The 21,599-nt window shown below is 37.7% G+C and overlaps 1 protein-coding gene across 1 annotated transcript in view; it reads right to left on the bottom strand.

The window, feature by feature from the left end:
- MYO3A (myosin IIIA) overlaps positions 1–21,599 on the bottom strand; it is a gene marked incomplete at both ends in the record, with an annotated part of 170,671 nt that overhangs the window by 69,632 nt on the left and 79,440 nt on the right. Inside the window, 2 exons of the mRNA XM_008587797.1 lie at positions 15,065–15,179; positions 15,269–15,367. Coding sequence (XP_008586019.1) covers positions 15,065–15,179; positions 15,269–15,367 — 214 coding nt within the window. The remainder of the gene's footprint in view (positions 1–15,064; positions 15,180–15,268; positions 15,368–21,599) is intronic.

The raw sequence follows: 21,599 nt of genomic DNA, 5'->3' as shown, positions 1-21,599 counted from the left end.
AAAGTTTGTTTATTGACAATTTCTAGTTTTATTCCATTGTGGTCTGAAAGAATTCTTGATATGATTTAAATGTTTATAAATTTGGTGAGACTTGACTTGTGGCCTAACAGTTGGCCTATCCTGGAGAATGATCTGTGTGCTTATGAAAAGAATGTATATTCTGCAGTTGTTGGATGAAATGTTCTGTAAATATCTGTCAAGACCATTTGGTCTAAAGTATCATTTAAAACCAATATATCTCTGCTAATTTTTTGTATAGATTATCTGTCCAGTGCTAAGAGAGGTGTGGTGGGGTCTATCCCTCCCTTTAGATCCAATAACAATTGCTTTATAGATCTGGGTGCTCCAGTGTTGGGTACATACAGTTATGATTGCTATATCTTCCTGATGCATTGATCCCTTTATCCTTATTTAATGTCCTTCTTTGTCTCTTTTTATAGTTCTTGGCTTAAAGTCTATTTTATCTGATATAGGGGTAGCAACTCCTGCTCACTTTTGGTTTCCATTTGTGTGGAATATCTGTTCCATCCCTTCTCTATTAGTCTATATATGTCTTTATTGGTAAAGTGAGTTTCTTGAAAGCAGCATATAGTTGGGTCTAATTTTTTAATCCATTCAGCCAGTCTATCTCTTAGTGGGGAATTTAATCTATTTACATTTAGGGTTGTTATTGAAAGGCATTGCCTTATTCTTGCCTTTTATTAATTTTTTATGGTTGTTTATATTTCTTTCATTCCTTTCTTTCCCTCTTATTGTTTATCTTTGTAGTTTGATATTTTCCTTTTGTAGTGATAAGATACATTATCTTTCTCATTCTCATTTGTATATCTGTTCTACTAGTGATTATTATTCTTTTTCACGTATTCAAGTTAATAGTTATTGTTCTTTTGATCCCAGATGTAGAACTCCCTTGAGATTTTCTTCTAGGGTTGGCTTTGTGGTGTTGAATTCCCACAGTTTTTCTTTGTCTGGGAAAGATACTATTTCTCCTTTGTTTCTGAAGGATTGCTTTGCTGGGTATTATATTCTCGGCTGGCAGTTTTTTTCTTTTAACACTTTAAATACATCATACCACTCTCTCCTGGCCTGTAAGGTTTCTGTTGAGAAGTCTGCTGTTAGTCTGATGGGGATTCCCTTGTAGGTGATTTGATGCTTTTCTCCTGCTGTTTTTAGAATTTTCTTTGTCTATGACTTTTGAAAACTGAAAATAATGTGTTTCAGGGAGGTGCTTTTTGCGTTGAATCTGTCTGGGGATCTCTGGGATCTGGGAGACTGTATCTCTGCCAACACTTGGGAAGGTTTTGGCTATTATTTCATTAAATAGGCTTTCAATGCCTTTTCCTTTCTCTTCCCCTTCTGGTATACCAATACAGATGTTTGTATGCTTAAGGTTGTCTGATAGATCTCATATGCTTTCTTCAGTTTTAAAATTCTTTTTTCTTTTTTGGTCCAATTGGGTTAATTGGAAAGCCTGTTTTCTAATTTGGAAATTCTTCTTGTTTTAGCCTGCTGCTTAAGCTCTTGGTTGTATTTTTTTATTTCATTGAATGAATTCTTCAGTTCCAGAATTTCTTTTTTTTTTTTTGTCTTTTTTCCGTGTCCGGCAACGGATCACAACCCTCAGTGTTGCCCCCGTACCGGACCGGGGACCGGCAACGGGATCGCAAGCCTCGGTGTTGCTCCCGCGCCTCGCTCAGCCAGTGAGCGGGAGCCGGTCTGTATGTGGGATCCGAACCCTCGGACGGGAGCGCCGCTGCGCTTCCCAAGCGGCGCACTATCCAGTGCGCCACCGGGCCGGCCCATTTTTTTTTTTTTTTCAGAATTTCTGCTTTGTTCTTTTTTATGGTTTCTATCTCTCTGGGAATTTCTCATGCATGTCCTGATTTTTTTTATTACTTCATTGTGATTTCTATCTATTTTTTTCTTGCATTGCATTGAGTTTCCTTTAGAGTTGTTTGGAGTATGGTATTGGAGAACTATTGTCTTCTTTTGCAGGAGACATCATTCTCTGTTTTTTCATGCTCTTTTACCTCTGCGTTGATGTCTGGGCATCTGTTAGTGTAGTTGCTTCTTTTAATTTTGGGGGTAGTTTTTGAGAGAAGAGAATCTTATCTGTAGAAGTGCTTTATATTGATAGTTGAGTTGGGTGTCATAGGTTTGGTTCTGGGTGAGTGTGGTAGTAAGCATCAGCTTATTCCTCGCACCCTCTCTGCTGTGTCAGGTGGGACTCTGAGCTCCCAGGGAAGGTGGGCATGGATCTAGGCAACTTGCACAGCACAGCATGCTGTCCACTGGTGTGGTGGGCTCACTGTGTCAGGAGGCCCTCTGAAGTCCCAGGAAAGGTGGGAATAGATCCAGGTGACCAACGTGGGTACTGGCACAGTCCCTGCTTGCTGTCTGCTAGGGTTCCCAGCTCATAGAATGCATTGTACCTTTCCACTAAGGAAGGAGAGGAGCTTACAGGGAAAAGGTGCTCTCTAAGTACTCTTCAGAGCCTGGAAAATATTCACAGTGCCTTCTACCTACACTACCTCCTGCTCTAGCTTTGTCTGTACTTGTGGAGCCTGAACTGCTGCTGCTTTAGCAATGCCTTCAAAGACAAACACAGTTCTGGTTTGCCAAAGAATCAGACTTTCATCATTATGACATATTGGTCTTCATTGGCAGTCTAGACATTTCTGTTCTGCTTTTGTGCTTGAGCACTATGCTGTTCTAGTATATGCACAGCAACCCCATACTACATGTATGGGGGAAATTTCACCTCTTTCTCTACACTGAGCTAATCTGTCCAAGTCAAAATGCCTTTGTTAGACTCTTTCTCCTCCCAAATCCTGTTGCATGGTACCTTTTATTCAACCATCCATTCATTCATTCATTCATCCATCATCTGTTTACTATTTATCAAGCATTATGAGAGGTGTAGTGGATATATCAATAAATAAGAATAAACCAAATGTTACAGATCATTTTCCACACTGGATTTCTATATAGATCATTTCTATATATTTCTGTATTGTGTATTTTACTATAGTTTTTTAATTAATAAATTTTACTTTTTAGAGTAGTTCAGGCTAATAGAAACATTGAGTGGGAAGTATAGAGAGTTCCCATATCACTCCTATCCTTGTACAAGTACAATCTCCCCTCACTACCAACTTCTGCACCACAGTGGTACTTTTGTTACAATTGATGAACCTACATTGACACGTCATTATCACCCAAAGCCCATAGTTGATATTAGGGTTCACTCTTGGTGTTGTACATTCTATAGATTTTGACAAATGTTTAATAAGAAGTATCCACCATTAATAGTATTGTACAGAATAGTTTCACTGCCCTGAAAATCCTCTGTGCTCTGTCTATTCATCCCTTCTCTCCTTATCCCTGGAAACCACTAATCTTTTTACTGTCTTTGTAGTTTTGCCTTTCAGAAAATGTCATATAGTTGAAATCATACAGTATGTAGCCTTTTCAGACTGGTTTATTTCACTTAGTAATAGGCACTTAAGGTTCCTCCATGTCTTTTCATGGAATGATAACTTATTTCTTTTTAGTGCTGAAAAGTATTACATTGTCTGGATACCACAGTTGATCCATTCACCTTGGTTGCTTCCAAATTTTGGCAATTATGAATAAAGCTGCTATAACCATGAACATGCAGGTTTTTGTGTGGACATAAGTTTTCAACTCATTTAGGCATACACCAAGGAGCATGACTGCTGGATTGTATAATAAGAGTATGTTAGGTTTGTAAGAAACTGCCAAACCATCTTTCAGAGTGGCTGTACCATTTTGCATTTCCACCAGCAATGCATGAGGGTTCCTGTTACTCCACTTCCTCACCAACACTTGATGATGTCAGTTTTCTGGATTTTGGCAATTCTAACAGGTATGTAATGGTATCTCTTTGTTGTTATAGTTTTTTATGTAAAAAATAACATATCTGCCACAGGACTTGAATACTCTGAAGATGTGGATCTATGGCTGGTCATACATTACATTTAATATAGAGCCTACTGCCTTCCACAAAGCAGATAACAACTGAAGGTTTGTGTAATGAATATATTAAGTTACCCTGAAGCAATGGTTCTCAACTCGAAGGGGGGGCGGGGTGTCAATCTGTCCCCAGGGGACATTTGGCAATGTCTGGAGACATTTTTGGTTGTCAAAAATGGGGATGGGTTACAATATCTAGTGGGTAGAAATCAAGGATGCTGCTAAACATCCTACGTGGCACAGGAGAAACCTCACAACAAAGAATTAACTGGCCCCAAATATAAATAGTGCTGAGATTGAGAAACGCTACTCTAGAAATATGCAAGATCTAGATCCTGGACAAAGTCTCAAATTCTCTGTTCCAAAAAACGATCCTGAGCTTTCAGTGTCAGCTCACACCCTAGAAAAATATAAAAATAAGAATAGAGGTATTAAAGTAAATCAAAACTATCATATCTACTGTGGGTTGAACTATGACCCCACCTCCCCACCCCCCCAATTCATATGTTGATATCCTAAGCCCTAGTACCTCAGAATGTGATCTTAATTGGAAACAGGGTCATTGCAGATGTAGGTCCTACTGGAGTAGGATGGGCCCCTAACCCAATATTACTAGTGTTCTTTTAAAAGAATACCATGAGAAGATACAGACACACAGAGAGGGAACACTGTGTGAAAGTGGGTAAAGGCAGAGATTGGACTGATGCATCTCCAGTACAAGGACCACTAACAATTGCCAGGGAACCAATAGAAGCGAAATAGATTCCCCCTCACAGCCCTCAGAAGGAACCAACCCTGCTAACATCCTGATCTTGGACTTCTAGTGTCCTGTGCTGTGAATAATACAGTTCTGTTGTTTAAGCCACCCAGTTTGTGGTACTTTGTTACAGCAGCCCTAGCCAACTAATTACAGTCTTAATACTTTTTTTCTTACATTTATGAATAAGATACGTAATGTTGGGATAATCAATGTATTTATTCTTAAATGTCTGAAACATTTAAGATAATATTAGAGACATAGTAAATAACCTGACCATTATTTTGTTACTTGAATTCAAACACTTATTTAATATTACACTTATAATTTTATTTGAAAATCAGAACACAATTTGATTACAAACTGCATTCAAATGTATAAGATAACTTATTTACTGTATCCATGATTTTGAGTGATTAGATTTTCAGGGCTAATAAGTTTAAGTTCTTGAGAAGATTTAGTTAAACAATTAGAAAGTTTAGAAAGCACTTGTAGAAAGTCCTAAGCCTGCTGTGTCAGTCATTTGGAGTGTTCAAAAGACAGAAATGTAGTAAATTTTTATATAGGTTCAGGAGTTTAAGAGAATTTAATTAATTATGTTTAGGGAAATTTAAAGTTACACTTATGAGTTAAGTATTAATATTTAGGGCAATTTAAAGTTATATTTATAAGTTAAGTGAACAAAGGACAATTGACTGAAAGCTGTTTCTATTAAAACATTGTTAGATTCACGAACTGAATAAAAAGATGTGTAAGCAGAACTTAAAATCTTAAGGAAAAAACTAGATACTTGGGTTTAAAATCATTAATATATTGAATTAACTAAATGTAAGCACCTATAAATAATCTTTTCTGAGCATAACATGCTCTCTTTGAACGTTGAAAATAACTGACAGATGAACTGTGTGCACTTAATTTCATCTTTTTCCTTCAAGATCAGGATCTTATCTAGAGTCACAAACTGATCAGCACACACATTAGCTTCTGGTATTATATGCTCCTAACTAGTCTCCTTGCCTCTGGTCTTGCCCCTCTCTGATCCATCTTCCACGCAGTTGTCATCGTGATCTTTCTAGCAGGCCAATCAGATCATCTTATGTCTTCAATTAAAGACTTTCAGGGGACCCTATTCCCTTAGGCATAAAGTTCCAGCTCCTTCCCAAAGCACGCAGAGAAAGGTTCTGCATCTCCTTGTGCCTGTCTGCTTCTCTGTTCTCATTTCCAGCTACTCCTCTCACATGTTTCAGTCAGCCAAACACCTCATAGGTTTCCAAGAATTCCACATTATTTTCATACCTCAGTTCCAACTTAAACTGTTTTTCTTCCTGCTCTTCACACATAATCTCTTCTTTGAATCTCTCAGTGACCAACTCCAGACTTCATATTTCTGTAACATTGTCTGTTTGCTATCATAGAAATGACTACATTTTATTGAAATTAAGCTTAATGTATATCTCTTCTATCTGATTATAAACTTATTGGGGATAGAGATGGTGACTAATCCATATCTGTAGTTTCTAGCACAGGGCCTGGTACATAGCTGGCAATAAATGCTCATCAAACTGTTTTCTTTTGTGTCAGTCAAGTGACAGTAAAATTTCCTTCACTTTCAAAACATAATCTCTTATTTGTCTTACATGTCTATAAGTCTTTTAATCTGTGCCTCACAGTTTCTACTTATCTTCCCCAGAATTTTTTAAAAATCTAAACGTCCCCTTCTTGTGGTCTCAGGCTTTGCATCCTGAGTTGGTAGCAGATATTATGAGAAAAACAAGACCTTATAAGCCAAGTCATTTTCTTCCAAAAGCCAATTAATTCTTCTAAGTGGCAGAGCCCTGTGATTAGAAAAGGCGTGATCCACCTTTCTCTGATTTTGTTCTGGGAATGGAAGCTACAGCCCATTAGACTCTGAGTAGATTAAGTTTGGTGCACAGAGTCTTTTTGGTGACATGCCTCAACCCACACTTGATGCCTAATTGAAATCTATGAGAGGGAGTGATGCAAAGGGGGGCAATGGCTGGACTTCAAAGTAGGTGGGGATCCCCATGGAACAGTGGCCCCAGTCCTGGGTGATGTGGCACCACTCACTCTAGTCCTGAGAGAGCCAAGGTGCTGATGCTCCTATTGAGAAAGGACAGAGGAGGCAGGCTGGGGAGGATGAGGCTGGGCGAGTACTCAGGACAGGATGTTATCAGAGCTCACATACCAGGCAAACGGGAACTGATTGGGAGAGAAGAGGCTCTGTAATCAGCATTTGCAGCTGTTTGTATATAAGAGATATTAATATGTTCTCTATTCTTAGGTTGAATTCTGCAGATACTTAAAGCGATAAAATGGCATGAGCAATCAGCAAAGACTGGAATAAAATTAAATGATCCTCAATTTCAGTCATGAAATCATAGATAGAGTTCGAAGTGACTCAGAAATTAATCATCACTCTCCCCTCTTTTTACTGAAAAAAACCAAACCAAACAAAAAACTTACACCAGAGAGGTTTACTTATTGGTCTGAGGATAAATAGCCAGAAAACAAGCAGTGACAAGGATTTTAATCTAGGGATCTCAACTCTCTAGCAGAGAATCATTTTTATTTTACCAACGGCCTCCTTGGTCCTGTCATTCAGTTCAAGTCTTCAATGTTGGCCAAATCATGACATTCTGGAATTGTAACTTGTTTTATGCTTCTTGAATAAAAACAATAACTAGGTATCAAATTATTATTTAAAAATTATTATTAAATGACTAACCAAAAGGGACTTATGCAGTCCTCCCATCCTGACCAAAAGCAATACAATGCTTTGCGTGATGCTTTAAAAGATTTAACTTCTTTTATAAGTATTTGATCATAGCTAAAGTCATAACCAATAATCCAAAAAAATGATAGATTGTATTTTAGACTACCATACGAAATTTAAGTAAAATAAAAGCAAAAAAAAAAAAATACATTCTCATCTTAGACATGATATATGACTGTGCAAAGAAAAACAAACAAAATTCCTGTTATGATATGGCAAAAATTGTCTCTAAAAAGAGTTGAATCATGAAATCACTAATTATTTATTTTAAAACTATGGCAGGAAAATGGCTTAGAAAGTCACATGGCTTTCCATATGTGTGATTTTTCATATGTGAGTTTTCCATATGTGTAATTTTCCATATATGAGTTGCAGTTTGTGTAATTTCCAATTTGCGTAATTTTGGGAGAATATCTAATTTTGATTTGCCTGTTATTCCTTTGGGTTGTACTGAATCACAAATGTACACGTGAACTGCAAATTCTGGAAATACTTAAAGGGGCACATACACTGTGGGTGCTGTCAACACCAATCAGAGAAAGACGAGGAGAGAGAAATAGAGAGACTCTATATGGACAGTCTCCAAAACTGTGCTGCAGTAAACTGTGAAGGCAACATGCTGTGCTTGGAAGATGTAAGAATCATGCTCCTTAACTTGATTTTGAAAGTTGCCTCTTTCCAAAATGGACTTGAAGCAGCTACTGACAAAGAACATATCCAAGAAAGCCAGTAAGATAGCATAAAAAAATCAGGACTGGGATAAAAAGGAGTAAACACCCACTCAGTTTAAATCTACTGTCTTCTAAGTGGGACAGTCTGCCTTGTTAACTCTCTGAGTCTCTGCTTTTAGATGGGAGACTACCACATCCTAGCAGTCACCTTAAACCAGAGTAAAAGTCTTCACAAAATATCTAGCAATGATTGTGCTTCAGATCCAGAAACAGATGTTATATTTTCCCTTATCCTAAAAGCTACATGTTTAGATGTTCAATAGACACTAAGTACGTTTAAATCTGGAATATATAGTTTGAAATAAATGAATTATATCTGACAGTAGATGCTAACTGCAAAACTGGTTTCATTTCAATGTTACTAAACATTGCTCTATCAAGCAAGAGAAGTAGTTGAGCCAGATATAAGTGAAACATTGCCTCTAATGAGTGGGACTTAGAAGTAAACAAACCAATTAGAAATGATTCCTTGCTTCTAAGATAGCAACCTTTGGGGAGTGAATTGGTAAGAAGCAGATCAGCTCTCCTCATGACAAAAAGCAGGGAAAAGAATTACAAAGTGGCCCAGCTTCTGGTCACAAGCAGGGGCTACTTTGGTTAATGTACAATGTCCTTCCAGTTTGGAGGCTGCACTGAGATCCAATTAGCCTCTCCTGTTTTCCCTTAACCAAAGCCAGACACAGTCCAAAAGGAGCATTTACCACAAGCAACACTGATCTTACAACCAAGGATTGAGGAAAAAGATGGATGCTGCTTTTTTCTTCATTCATTGCATCCCAAATAAATTGGCTCTGTTTTAAGAGACAGGATACTGTGGTGCTTGAATCAGCTTGTCTCCTCAGATACAAGCTGTGGGAGTGAGGACAAGGTTAGGGAGAGGCTAGGGAGGGAAAGTACACATATTTGAAATTAAAATCTGGCAGGGTGAAGTAACAAAAATGCACCCAGAAGTAGTCATGCCCAGGAAAGGGTTGGGGTAGGAGTAAAGTTAAGGTTAAGCTAATTAACATCATGCCACCCAGGTTAGCAAATATCCTATTTTTACTCCTAATGCAACTACTGGTACTTACATGGTGCTGAAACACTCAGGGGATGACAAGATCTTGGTCCTTTGAGCCAGAACAAGGGCAAAAGGCTCAAGTGGTCTCCTGTGATGCCTGGGACATCATAATTAGAGCATAAGAATGGGAATATGGAATAGGGTGGCATGTGGAATCTCCTTGGAGTTTCTCCCGTAGCTTATCTGCAGTCTCTGGGTGGGAGTCACATTACCACCTGGAATGTGGCTAAAGCTCATGCCCTCTGAGTCTACAGAGTTCCCCTACCAGAGCTGAAGCAATTACAAACACATTTATTTCACTAGTAATAAAAATGTCTATTTTCTAGAAATATATCAGCCTCATTTCTGACTCCAGATGCTACAGGTAAGCCCTTGCTCCCAAAAGGCAGTCAGGTAAGGTCAACAGCATAATTTCAGCATGATACAATGTCCACCACTCAGACCTCATAGCAGGTACAAGGACGTACACTCCTCTACCCTTTACATGAGGTATCCACAATAAGTTCTGTATGCTTAGTAATCTCTCAATTGTTCAACTCCTACTCAGGACTCATCAGTTTTCTCCCAACTCTCAAGTAAACAATGATATCGGTCAAGCACATTTTCCTGTCCTTCATCAGTCCAGTCATTCTGCCAACATTTGCTGCTTCTTTTGAGGCGGTAGGGTGGAAGATGAGGATGGGGGAATGAGATTCACATACTAGCCACTTTAAGACCCAGGTACACTATCTTATTGGAAAGAGTTCTTGACAGTAACAATTTACAGCTAAGAGCAAATCTCTTCAGAGAGATCTTAAGGAATGAATTTTTGTTCCCTTCTATAGCCTAAAAGGTATTTAATGAAACAAAGAGAAAGGCCCAGTCATCTCCTTTCTGCCCTAGAGACCACAGGACTTGAGTTTTCAGACTATAGCTACGGTTTAGTAGTTATAGAGTGCAAAAGTTCCAGTAGGGTCCATGAATCAAAGGAGAGAATGCATCATTCAGAAATGAAGATGGTCAAGTTGGATCCTCTATTCCCAAACCAAAAAGTTATTCAACTTCAGCTCAGGACTTCTTGTAATTAAAGCACTTGCCTAAGGATGCATTTAACCTAGGCTTGCTGTTGAGTCTAGAGTACAGCTTCCCTCTGTCTTTATAATTTGTGGTGTTCAGGCTCAAACTGAGAACTGTTCAGGGAAGTCACCCCTCTGGTCTCAGGAGGAGTTAATAATCCTGACTGGTCCTGGAAACAGCCTTCCAGGTCCCTCTCTAGCTCCTCAACCTCTCTCTTACCTACCTGATCCTACAACCAATCTGGAAACAGAGTAGCAAGGTTTATTCAGAACTCAAGGATTGGTTGTAAAAGCATCCTGGTATGAGTTTCATCAAATATGAGTTCCTCTTGGTTATGGAGAAAAACCGCACTAGAAAAATTTACTCTAAAAGATGAAACGTTTCACAGAAAACATTTCTTTGGCTATGACACACCATATTACTCCGAATATTCATTGTTATAGATACTGTCTGGTTTGTAAGTTAAATTTAACAAAATTTATTTCTTTTTTTTTTTTCTTTTTTTTTGTTTTTTGTCTTTTTCCGTGTCCGGCAACGGATCGCAACCCTCAGTGTTGCCCCCGTACTGGACCGGGGACCGGCAACGGGACCGCAACCCTCGGCGTTGCTCCCGCGCCTCGCTCAGCCAGTGAGCGGGAACCGGTCTGTATGTGGGATCCGAACCCTCGGGCGGGAGCGCCGCCGCGCTTCCCAAGCGGCGCACTATCCAGTGCGCCACCGGGCCAGCCCAACAAAATTTATTTCATAGTAATTTTGATATCTCATTTCTTAAGTTAGAGTAGCCAATTTGTCATATCATTATTCTACTTTTTCCATTCTTACAAGGATTGTGCAAAACAATTTCCATTCTTGTTCTATCAAATATTGGCCTGGAACATCTCTGGGATATAATGTTAGCTTTGGGGAGATGGATCACTGAAGACCTCTAGGACCCTGATGGAGAAATATTACCCCATATTTACCTAAACTTCCCCTTTAAGGCAGGTCCCTAATTTCAAACGAAAAGAAAAGCCATTTCTCTGTCCTTCTCCAACCTCACCTAGTTGACAGAGATCACTCTTCATTCCTTAGGAGCAAGGTCTTGAGAATATTCCCACTGCAGACCTGTAGCAAGGATACCCAACATGGAGCCAGATGCTTTTAAGGAGAAGGCAAGACTGGGAGATTACTTGTCCTCAGAGCTGCCAAAAGCGGAATGTCCACATCTGGAGAAAATACACTTAGCAGTAAATATTTCTCTATGCCAATAACACTTACATCTTTAGAAACATTACTTTCTGGAGAGCAAATGCACCATGAGACTAAAGGTTATTGTGGACAGCCTTCCATTTCAGAAGGGTGTCAACAGTGCTTCAAAACGATTAGATTCAGTAACTTCACTGCACGTAATTAAAATGATTTTTGTAAAGTTTCATTCCTATCAGAATCTTTAAATTTTAAATCCTGATGATAAAATTTTCTAAATTTGTTGAAAAGAATTGGGTATTATTTCAGCTTAAGCTCTTAGTAGGCTCTTATAACCCAGAGAATCTCAGTAAACTTCTTAAGTAGATACATTAACTGAAGCTGCAGGAGTTTCATTTATAAAAATGAAATGAAAATTCAAAAAATTGCACACTACTTTACTGAAAGAGTTCCTCTAAATGCCTGACTCACAATTAGAATGAGGTCTTCTTTTATCATAAAATCTGAATCAACGCAGCAAACAATAAACTGCTAAGAACAGAGTTTGAAAACTTCTTTAAAAGCCTTTGGAAGTACCTACTAAATGAGATACTTTGTTATAAAAATTTAAAAATACAGCCTATGGTACAGAAGGAAATTTTTATTACTCAGGATTAAATTTATAGCCTTAAATACCTTCATTATTAAGTGAGAAAAATGAATAGAGGAACCAAGTATTCTCCTTAAGAAAAAGAAAAAATAAACCAAAAGAGTAAATTAATAAAAATATAAAAATATAATTGAAATCAATAATACAGATAATGAAAAAATTTATAGGATGTGTAAATATATCCAACAACTTTTTTTTCTTTCTTTCTTTTTTTAAATTGAAAAACTCTTTGTAAGGTCAACTAAAGATAATGGAGAGCAAAGCCAAAAAACGAGATTAGAATGAGAAAGGAAGCAAAGCCTGAAATACAGGAAAAATTAAAAGTATTAAAAGAAAATTCAGCAAGAAAATCTATGGCATCAGATTTGATAAAAAGAGAAAAAAACTAGAATAGATAATTATCATAGAAGAATCAGAAAGGTGACTAAAGATGATATCAAAAGGCCCAAGGAGCAGAGACATACACAGTCCAGTTTTATCTTGTCCTAATTCAAAGTTTTTGAAACAATTCTCCCCAGTCTTCTCTAATGGTAAGAATCACTTGGGGTGCTTGTAAAAGAAAGGGATTACCAGGTGTCTTCTGTGGAAATTCTTATACAATAGGTCTGGTTAGAACTCATGTACAAGGGTCTATGTCACTATGTCAAAGTGCTTTTTATCTCCAGATAACATTGGGAACTGATTTTAGCTCTTATAGCCCCCCCCCCCCGCAAAAGATTAAAAAGCTCACTGGCATAACTTTAATATTCAAATAAAAGAAATATTTTCATAAAAGAAAATGAAAACAATAGATAAATCTCACTGATAAGTAAATAAATGTAAAAATTCTAAATAAAACACTGGCATGTAGAATCCAGAAGTTTATCAAAAGAGTAATACAGTTTGACTACACTGGGTTTATTCCAGATATGTAAGGATACTTAAACATTAAGAAATCTATCAACATAATAGATATTATTAAGAGAGGCAAACCATAATCATTATTACCTAATATTGGTTTATATTCTAAGTTTTAGATGCTCTACACAAAAGAAAAAGAAATGACTGGCATAACATAGAAAGAAAGGGGTAAAACTATTTGTTTTGCTGATGACATGACTATATATCCAGAAGCTTCTATCAATGGAAAAAGCATTTCATTTAGACCAAAACCCGTAACATTGTTAGAAATAAGTTTAAAAACAAGGAATAAGTTCTAGATGAATAAAACTATAGATTATTATCAAAAACGCAAAACAAAATCTAAACAAATGGAAAAACATACCATGATTTGAGATGAGAAGACATAATATCATAAAAATGACAATGCTCCCCAAATTAATATGTAAATTTAATACAATTCTAATTAGAATTCCAGCTGGGATTCTGGAAATTGATTAAGTAGATCTTAAAGTTTATATGGACAAATGAATGCTAGACAATAGCTACAAAATATATGGAAAAGAAGAAAGTGAGAGCAAGACTTGCCTTACTAGATAGGATGCCTTACTAGAAAAACTTAGTACCAAACCACTGTAATCAAGTTAGCAGAATATTGCTATAGAAATAGAAAACATAGATTGGTGGATAAAACAGAGATACCAGAAACAGATTCCATGTCACGTAAGGCCTTAATATATAATAAGCCAATCCAGTAGGAAAAAGGTTTAGTGTTTTATAATAGTGATTGTACAACTGGCTCTATATCTAGAAGAAAATAAAAGTGATGTGTCATCCAACACCATAAAATTAATTTCAAATGGATTAAGAAAAAAAATATTTTTTAAACTTACAAGAAAATCTAGGAGGCTACGTGTACAATTTAGAGACGGGGCAACTTTTCAACCAACTTGAAAACAAAAAGATAAACTTGTTTGAATACAGAAAAATTAAAAAAATTTTGTGTACAGTAAACAATATGACAAAAAGTAAGTCATAAAACTGGAAACATACTTAAAACACAAATAAGAAAATATGTGTGTAGTATTCAATTATCAATTACAAATTGACATAAAACTGAAATAATTCAATAAAAAGGAGCAACATATATAAATATATACTTCATAAAAGAACAAACCCAAGCAGCTGGCAAACAAATGTAAATATTATTAGTCAAGGATACACAATGAGCGGAATAAACAGACCTATAGTGATAAAAAGTAGGGGTGAGGTAGGAGTAGGGAGTAACTACTAATTGCTACCATATTTCTTTTTTGGATTGAAACATTTAGAACGAGAAAATATTCTAAAAATGACTGTGGTAATGGAGGCACAATTCTGTGAATATACTAAAAGTCATGAAATGTACATTTTATTTTATTTTATTTTTTCCTTTTTGTCTTTTTTCGTGTCCGGCAACGGATCGCAACCCTCAGTGTTGCACCCGCACCTCGCTCAGCCAGTGAGCGGGAATCGGTCTGTATGTGGGATCCGAACCCTCGGTGGGAGCGCTGCCGCGCCACCGGGCCGGCCCGAAATGTACATTTTAAATGGGTGAATTGTATGGAATGTGAATTTTATCTTTAAGTTGTTATAAAAAAAGACTGCACTAAAAAGAACAAGAAATATGATCACATTTATGCATTTATGTAAAATTTTATATATATGTGGGAGATGGACATATAAGTAAAATAAAAGATTAAGAGCAAACCAGATTCAATTATATCTCAAGGCCACTGTTCCCTCACCTATAAAGTAAGTATTACATTTATAATTATTTCATAAGGTTGTTTCAATTCATGTAAAGCACTTAGCACAATGCAAGGCATATATTAATCTCTCAATAAATGCTAATTCTTACCATTAGTGATGACAAAAACACACTTCCTAAAGAGGTTCAGATGTATTTCATACCTACCTCCATTGTAAATCCTATGACTTTGAAACACTGCTCAATTAATTCATGCTGGGATTTATAAAAGCTATTATTCATTATGTCCTGTACTGTTCTGAGGTGGTCATTTTGTAGGTACCTGAAAAAAAATATGAAAGGAAGGGTAAACATTTAAAATTAAGTGGAAAGTGAAAGTATTATTTATAAAATTACAATCTGGTAGATTACCTGGGAGGCTTATTTTCAGGCAATTTGTAATGGGCTAGTTTCTTTTTTTCTGCTAAACCAGCGTAAATGTAGTAAAAAATATGAAAATTTTTTTCTCCACTGAAAAAAATAAGACATTTTCAGTAAGCTGGTTAGTAAGAATATTTTTAATTGTTAAAATTTCTTGGCAATATAATTATTAGAACAACAGCAACTGTGAGTGGCAATGTGAGTTTCCCTGAATGACGTATTTTGGCTTTCTGTGGTTGTTATTATTGTCATTACTTCCAACAACTGTCAAGTCACAGACACCATGATAAGCACTTTACATGAATCGTTTGATATATATTTGTGAGTGAATTTCAGGCATTGTTTTAGGCACTGGGGATACATAGCAGGAGTAAAACAGTCAAAAATTCCTGCCTTCATGGAGTTTGCGTGCCAGGGGGAGTAGAAAGACTAATATATATAGCATGCCAGATGGTGATAAGTGCTGCATTACCTCATTTACCCACCATAACCCCCTGAGGCATGGTTTCCCCATTTTATATACAAAGAGACTGAGGCTTAGAGCTACCAATCTCCCCCACATTCACACAGTTGAAGACTGTACTGGATTCAAACAAGATCTATTTGACTCCAAAGCCCATGTCTTTAACCATGCTTTTATGTGGCTCAGTTTTCCCACTTGTGTGAGGAATCTCTTTCTTATAAGTCTCAATTTCCATGACTCTGTGGTTCTAAGTTTAAACAGCATTTCTCAGAGTCTGGAATAATACAGTTAAGGGACTATGGATCACAACAAGGTGAGTCTCTGGCTCAGAATGTTCCTCAACATAATTGCTGGAACCTCAGGGGTTCCCTGTCTTCCTTCTGCTCTGGTGGGCTCCTGGGACAGACCACACTTTAAGGTTCTCTTCTCAAATAAAGGAGGATGATCCTCCTGCTGTATACTTTCCCGGTCTCCACTGTTCCTTCTTCGGCCCTGTTTTACTTCCATTCTTGATGCCCCTGCGGCTATTTAGGAGATCCTGGGGTTTGCATCTCTCTTGTGTCATTTTCTTTCTCATCCTCCCACTGGACTCTCCTTTTGTATTAGGGTGGTCCTAAATCCTCACTTAACTACTCACTCCTTTGTCACCAGACTCATGGGCTGGGGTTGTGGCAGGGGAGGGTTCTTACAAGGGTTAAATTAATTATGATGTTTCAAACCCTAAGGCTTTGATGTCTTCACTTTTCTCTATTATTACTCCTTTTTCAGTTAGTATAAAACACTCACTCCATCACAACACTTTGGACTAAATTGTTGTTGTGGATGCTCTCCTCTCTGCCACCCTTGGCAGTGGCTTGAGCTGTGCTCAGAGTCCCCTGCCTCATAACTCTCCATGTGGAAACTCTAGAGGCAGCATGAAGGTTAATTCTAGGTGTCAACTTGGTTAGATGAAGGAATGCTGAGAAACCTGGTAAAGCTATCTTTTTAGGTGTTTCTGTGAGGGTGTTTCCAGCAGAGATTAGTATGAGAGTCTGAGTGGCCTGGGTGGGAAAGACCCACCCTCAATGTGGGTGAGAACCATCCAATCCGCTGGGGGTGCGGAGAGAACAAAAGACAGAGAAAAGAGGCGAAGCTCTCTCTCGATCTGCTGGAGCTGGGATACACTCTTCTCTCCTGTCCGTGGACATCAGAGCTTGAGACTCTTCAGCTTTTGAGTTCCAGCATTCATATCAAGGACACCATCAGCTTCCCTGGTTTTGAGGCCTTTGGACTTTGACGGAGCCATGCTACCGGCATCCAGTTTGCAGACGGCCTATTGTGGGACTTTTCTTCATAGTCGCGTGAGCTAAGTCCCCTAATAAATCCCTCTCATATAATTATAACATATCCCATTGATCTGTCTCTCTGGAGAACCCTGACTAATAATGGCAGCTTGTCTCCTTTTTATCCTACTACTTTACCCCACCTCCTTTATAGCCTTTGTCAGTAAACTTAGGGGCCAATAAAATATTTTCAGCAAAGAAATACTTACTATTAATCTGATTTTTTTTTGAACAAGGGAGCCTTTGAATATGTTCCCACGTAAAGAACATGAAACAAACAAAAGCATACTTTATGACATGCATATTTTTACACAACTTATTTTACCTAAAAGATAAATGGTTTAAAAACTTTCCTAGGTCTATTCCAACTGTAAATATTCAGTATAATCTTAGTGCAGATGGAAATTTTATCTTTGCTCTCTTTAGAAATTATTTATTATTTTGGTACATAGAAATTTCCCTCAGAATCAACAGTCGCTAAAACATATCCACATATATTAATTTTTCCAGTGAAAAGATGTTTGATGTTTTAGGGCATCCGTGGCTTTATTTCATAATCTCTAGCTTTGGTTCAAGGTTCTGCCAAAGACCATTACAAGAATAATTTTTGCAGAAGCTCATTAAGGACTCCAACACACAATATGTGAGATTTAAAATAACATGGTTAAAGATTTGATATTGCGCCACCCCAATAACTATTTAAGATACTACAGTTGGTGTTTCCTGAAAGCCAATGAATAAAAATATTTAATGTGAAAGAATAGAACTTGATAAAGTGAATAACAGAGATCTCTGTTCTTCCTTGTTAGTATTTCAAAAGGAAGACAGACATTTTCAAGAGAGAAAAGCAACAGTGCTATTGATTAGTATGCATTTTTAGTTGAAACTCTCTCCAGAGTCTGGGAGGGCATAATATCGCCAAGCCCTGGAAGAGAGAACAAATGTCCAAGAAATCCAAATCTTCCAAATGTCTGGGTCTGAGGGAACAAGAGCTTGAGGTAAATAGAGCAGAGGATGAGAAAGCAAAGGAGAGGTGAAAAAGTGATTACAGAGATTAACTCAGTCTATCTTCACAAGTATTTAGATGCGGAAAGTGAAGGGAGATTAAGAGGTTTTATATAACTAGAGGAGGATAGTTCCATTCCAAAAGAAAGGGACTTCAGGAAAAGAAACAGGTTTGAGATGTGTATTCAGCTGAATTTGAGACTGCAGCAAGATATTTAGGTGGTTGGAATTGAAAAATGTGAACTTAAGAGAGAGTGAGAAGGCTTAGAGTGACAATCACACAGAGCTACCTGATGAGGCCATGACGTCAGAAGAAATTGTAAAGTGAGAGAGTGTAGAGAGAAAAGAGAAAAGCCTCAAGGACAAATCTTTGGTAAATACACATTTTGGAAATGGATGGGTAAAGCTAAGTCAAAGAAGAAAAATCCAGAGAGGCAGGAGAGGAATCAGGAAATCCAGTCATGAAGCAAAGAAAGGTGAGGGTTTCAAGAAGAGGGATGGTCCGCAGGCTCAGGTGCTGAAGTGAAGGCTGGTGGACATCAGAACTGGTCACATCTGCGTTTTCCACACCCGCATCTGTTACTTGTTGCAGTCACCAAAGATACTTCAGCAAACACTAACATTGTACATGAGCAAGGTTAGAATGAAACTAAAAGTTTAGGATTGGTCTTGTCTTTTCTCACCACAAAATAGTTAAACTTCTCTAAAACTGGCACAGCATATAATTTAGCTTGCTTTGTTCTAATTAAATACATTGATTGCTCCATGTGTCACATCTTTAATGCTTAAATGATGCAATGTATAATTAGTGAAGTGACTCATAAATGTAGACACACAAAATTAGTGGATTTCTCTTTAATTATCAGTTTACATTTACTGAGAATTGTAATTTGACAAGACCTGGAGATACTATAGGAAATATACTGACCTTTAGTGGGTAAACAATCAGAGAGTCAAAAAAACAGGAAAAGAGAAGTGACATTACTAAGATGGCCAAGTAGCCAATCCCCAGCATAGCTCTCCCTCACAAGAAATCAACTAGCAACAATTAAAGCACAAAGTTTCCTTCCTGAAATCACCAGAATTCAGGAGACAAGGTGGAGAGGCCACCTGAGCCCACAAAGATATGGAAAGCCACAGTAGGTGGGAGGAAGGATTACTTCAAACAGACCCAGCCACTCCTTGAGCCCAGAAAAGCTCCCGGGAGTCTGCAAAATTGGTGCAGTGGTTTTCACATGAAGCTAGTTGGAGCCTACAGGGGAGAGAAGTGCCATGATCACTCAGAAGAAAAATCACTTCAAAATGCTCCATCCCGTCCCTCAAGCCAGTGTAGCTGCTCACAAAGTTCCCTTGTGCCCACATAGGTGAGAGGGGCTGAAACCGGCAGGAGGAAAGGATTATTTTAGAGCTCTCCATCCCTGTTCCCCAAGGCCAGCATAGCACCATACACAGAGAAGGCCACTGTATCTGTGGTCTTATAGGTGAGAGGAGAGAGTAAGAGGTTGGTGTTTGATTTTCCCAGTGGTATGTGAGTCTTTGCAGGGAACTCATCTGAGTCCTGCTCCACAGGGAACATTTGGAGTGCCAGAAGGGCTGATCCACCACGGATGCATTGAGGAGTGATATTGGCAGCTGACCTGCATCTCGATCAGCACCGGCACTGTAAAGTGGAGACAAGCCAGTGCCACTGTGCAATAGTGAACACAACCCATGGGAAAGACTCAGTACCAGACCAAACTTTCCACACCGCCCAGTTGCTCCTATTGTCTTCCCATGACTAAATGATCAACAATTAAATTCCTGTCTGCACAAAAACTCTTCCTCAAACTGAGAAACAATAAGGCAGCTACTTAGCTCAGGCACAGTGTTCAAGGTTTGGTTCCCACGACAAGTCTTTCCCAGCCTGCAAATTAATGGCAGGACAAGTTAGTTCCAGTGTAGTGTTTATGGGGTCATGGTTGCTATAAATCCTCTACAGAATGAAGAAAAACTGCAAGGCAAAGATAAAGTTCTCATATTGAGCAGTGAAGGTCTAACAGCACCAAAGAAAACCTGCAAAAGCTAGAAGAAGAGGTAGCTGTCTCCTCAAATGTTCAGGCACCAACATTAAGACACAAAGATCAAGAAAGAACAGAGAAATATGATACCTCCAAAAGAAAGAAACAAAGCCCCAGTAATGGACCCAGAAGAACATCAGATTTATGAAATGTCTGAGAAAGAATTTGGGATAATCCTCTTCAAAAAGGTCAGGGAGTCACAACAAAATACACATAGAAAATTAAATGATATTTGGAAAACAATCCAGGAGCAGAATGAAAAACTAGACAAAGAATAGAATCAATTTTTAAAAAACCAAATTGAAATTCTAGAAATAAAGAATACATTATCTGAACTGAAAAACTTGATAGGAAGCTCCAATAGCAGACCTGATAAAATTGAGAAAAGAATCAATAAGTTTAAAGACAGAACATACAAAATTACCCAATCAGAGGAGCAAAAACAAAAGCAAATAAGAAAAAATGAAATAAGCCTGCTGTAATTACAGGACACCATCAAGTGAAATAATCTACACATAATTGGAGTATACCTGAAAGAGGCAAAAGAAGAAAAGGTCTAAAAAGTATATTTAAGGAAGTAATGACTGAAAATTTCCAAGTATGGCATCCAGGTACAGGAACCTCAGAGAACACTGATCAAATTCAATCCAAAGAGAAATTCCCAAAGACATATCATAACCAAAATATCAGAAACCAAAGACAAAGCAATGATAAATACTGAAAGCAGCAAGAGAAAAGAAACACATTGCATTTAATGGAGCCCCAATATGGCTTTCAGTGAACTCCTGTGCAGAAACCTGATGAGCCAAGAGAGAGTGGGATGATATATTCAAAGTGCTGAAGAAAAAAGACTGTCAACCAAGAATTTTGTATCCACCAAAAGTAACCTTCAAATACAAAGAAGAAATAAAGACTTCACTAGACAAACAAAAACTAAGGGAATTCATCAACACTAGACCTACCTTACAATAAATGCTAAAGGGAGCTCTTCAACCTGAAAAAAGATGAAACTAAAGTGTAATAAGAAAACATTTGAAGGTATAAAAACCACTAGTAAAACAAGTACACAGACAAATTCAGACGTTTCCAGTGCTGTAAGGGTGTTGAATAAACCACTTATATCCTGAGTATGAAGACTAAAAAACAAAGCCTCTTAACAATAATAATAAATACAACTGTATAAGAAATTGGCAATACTAAAAGATGTAAGTTAAAACAACAAATTGTCAAAAGCTATGAGGGAGGCTGATGATGCCAAATCATTGAGTCTGCTTTGTTTTTTTATCTTTTCTTAAGTGAAAAGAGTCAGGCAGTGAAAAAGAAATACCACATGTTTTCACTTATTGGAGGGAGCTAAAGGTGAATGAATCAATTCCCACACATACATACACACACACACACACACACACACACACACTCTCACACACACTCACACAAAAACAAACAAACAGCAACAACAACAACATCAACAACGG

This window comes from Galeopterus variegatus, unplaced genomic scaffold (assembly GCF_000696425.1).
Source record: "Galeopterus variegatus unplaced genomic scaffold, G_variegatus-3.0.2 Scaffold4545, whole genome shotgun sequence".
NCBI classification, from domain to species: domain Eukaryota; kingdom Metazoa; phylum Chordata; class Mammalia; order Dermoptera; family Cynocephalidae; genus Galeopterus; species Galeopterus variegatus.
The sequence above is the reverse complement of the archived record's forward strand: the minus strand, read 5'-3'. Positions and strand labels throughout refer to the sequence as shown.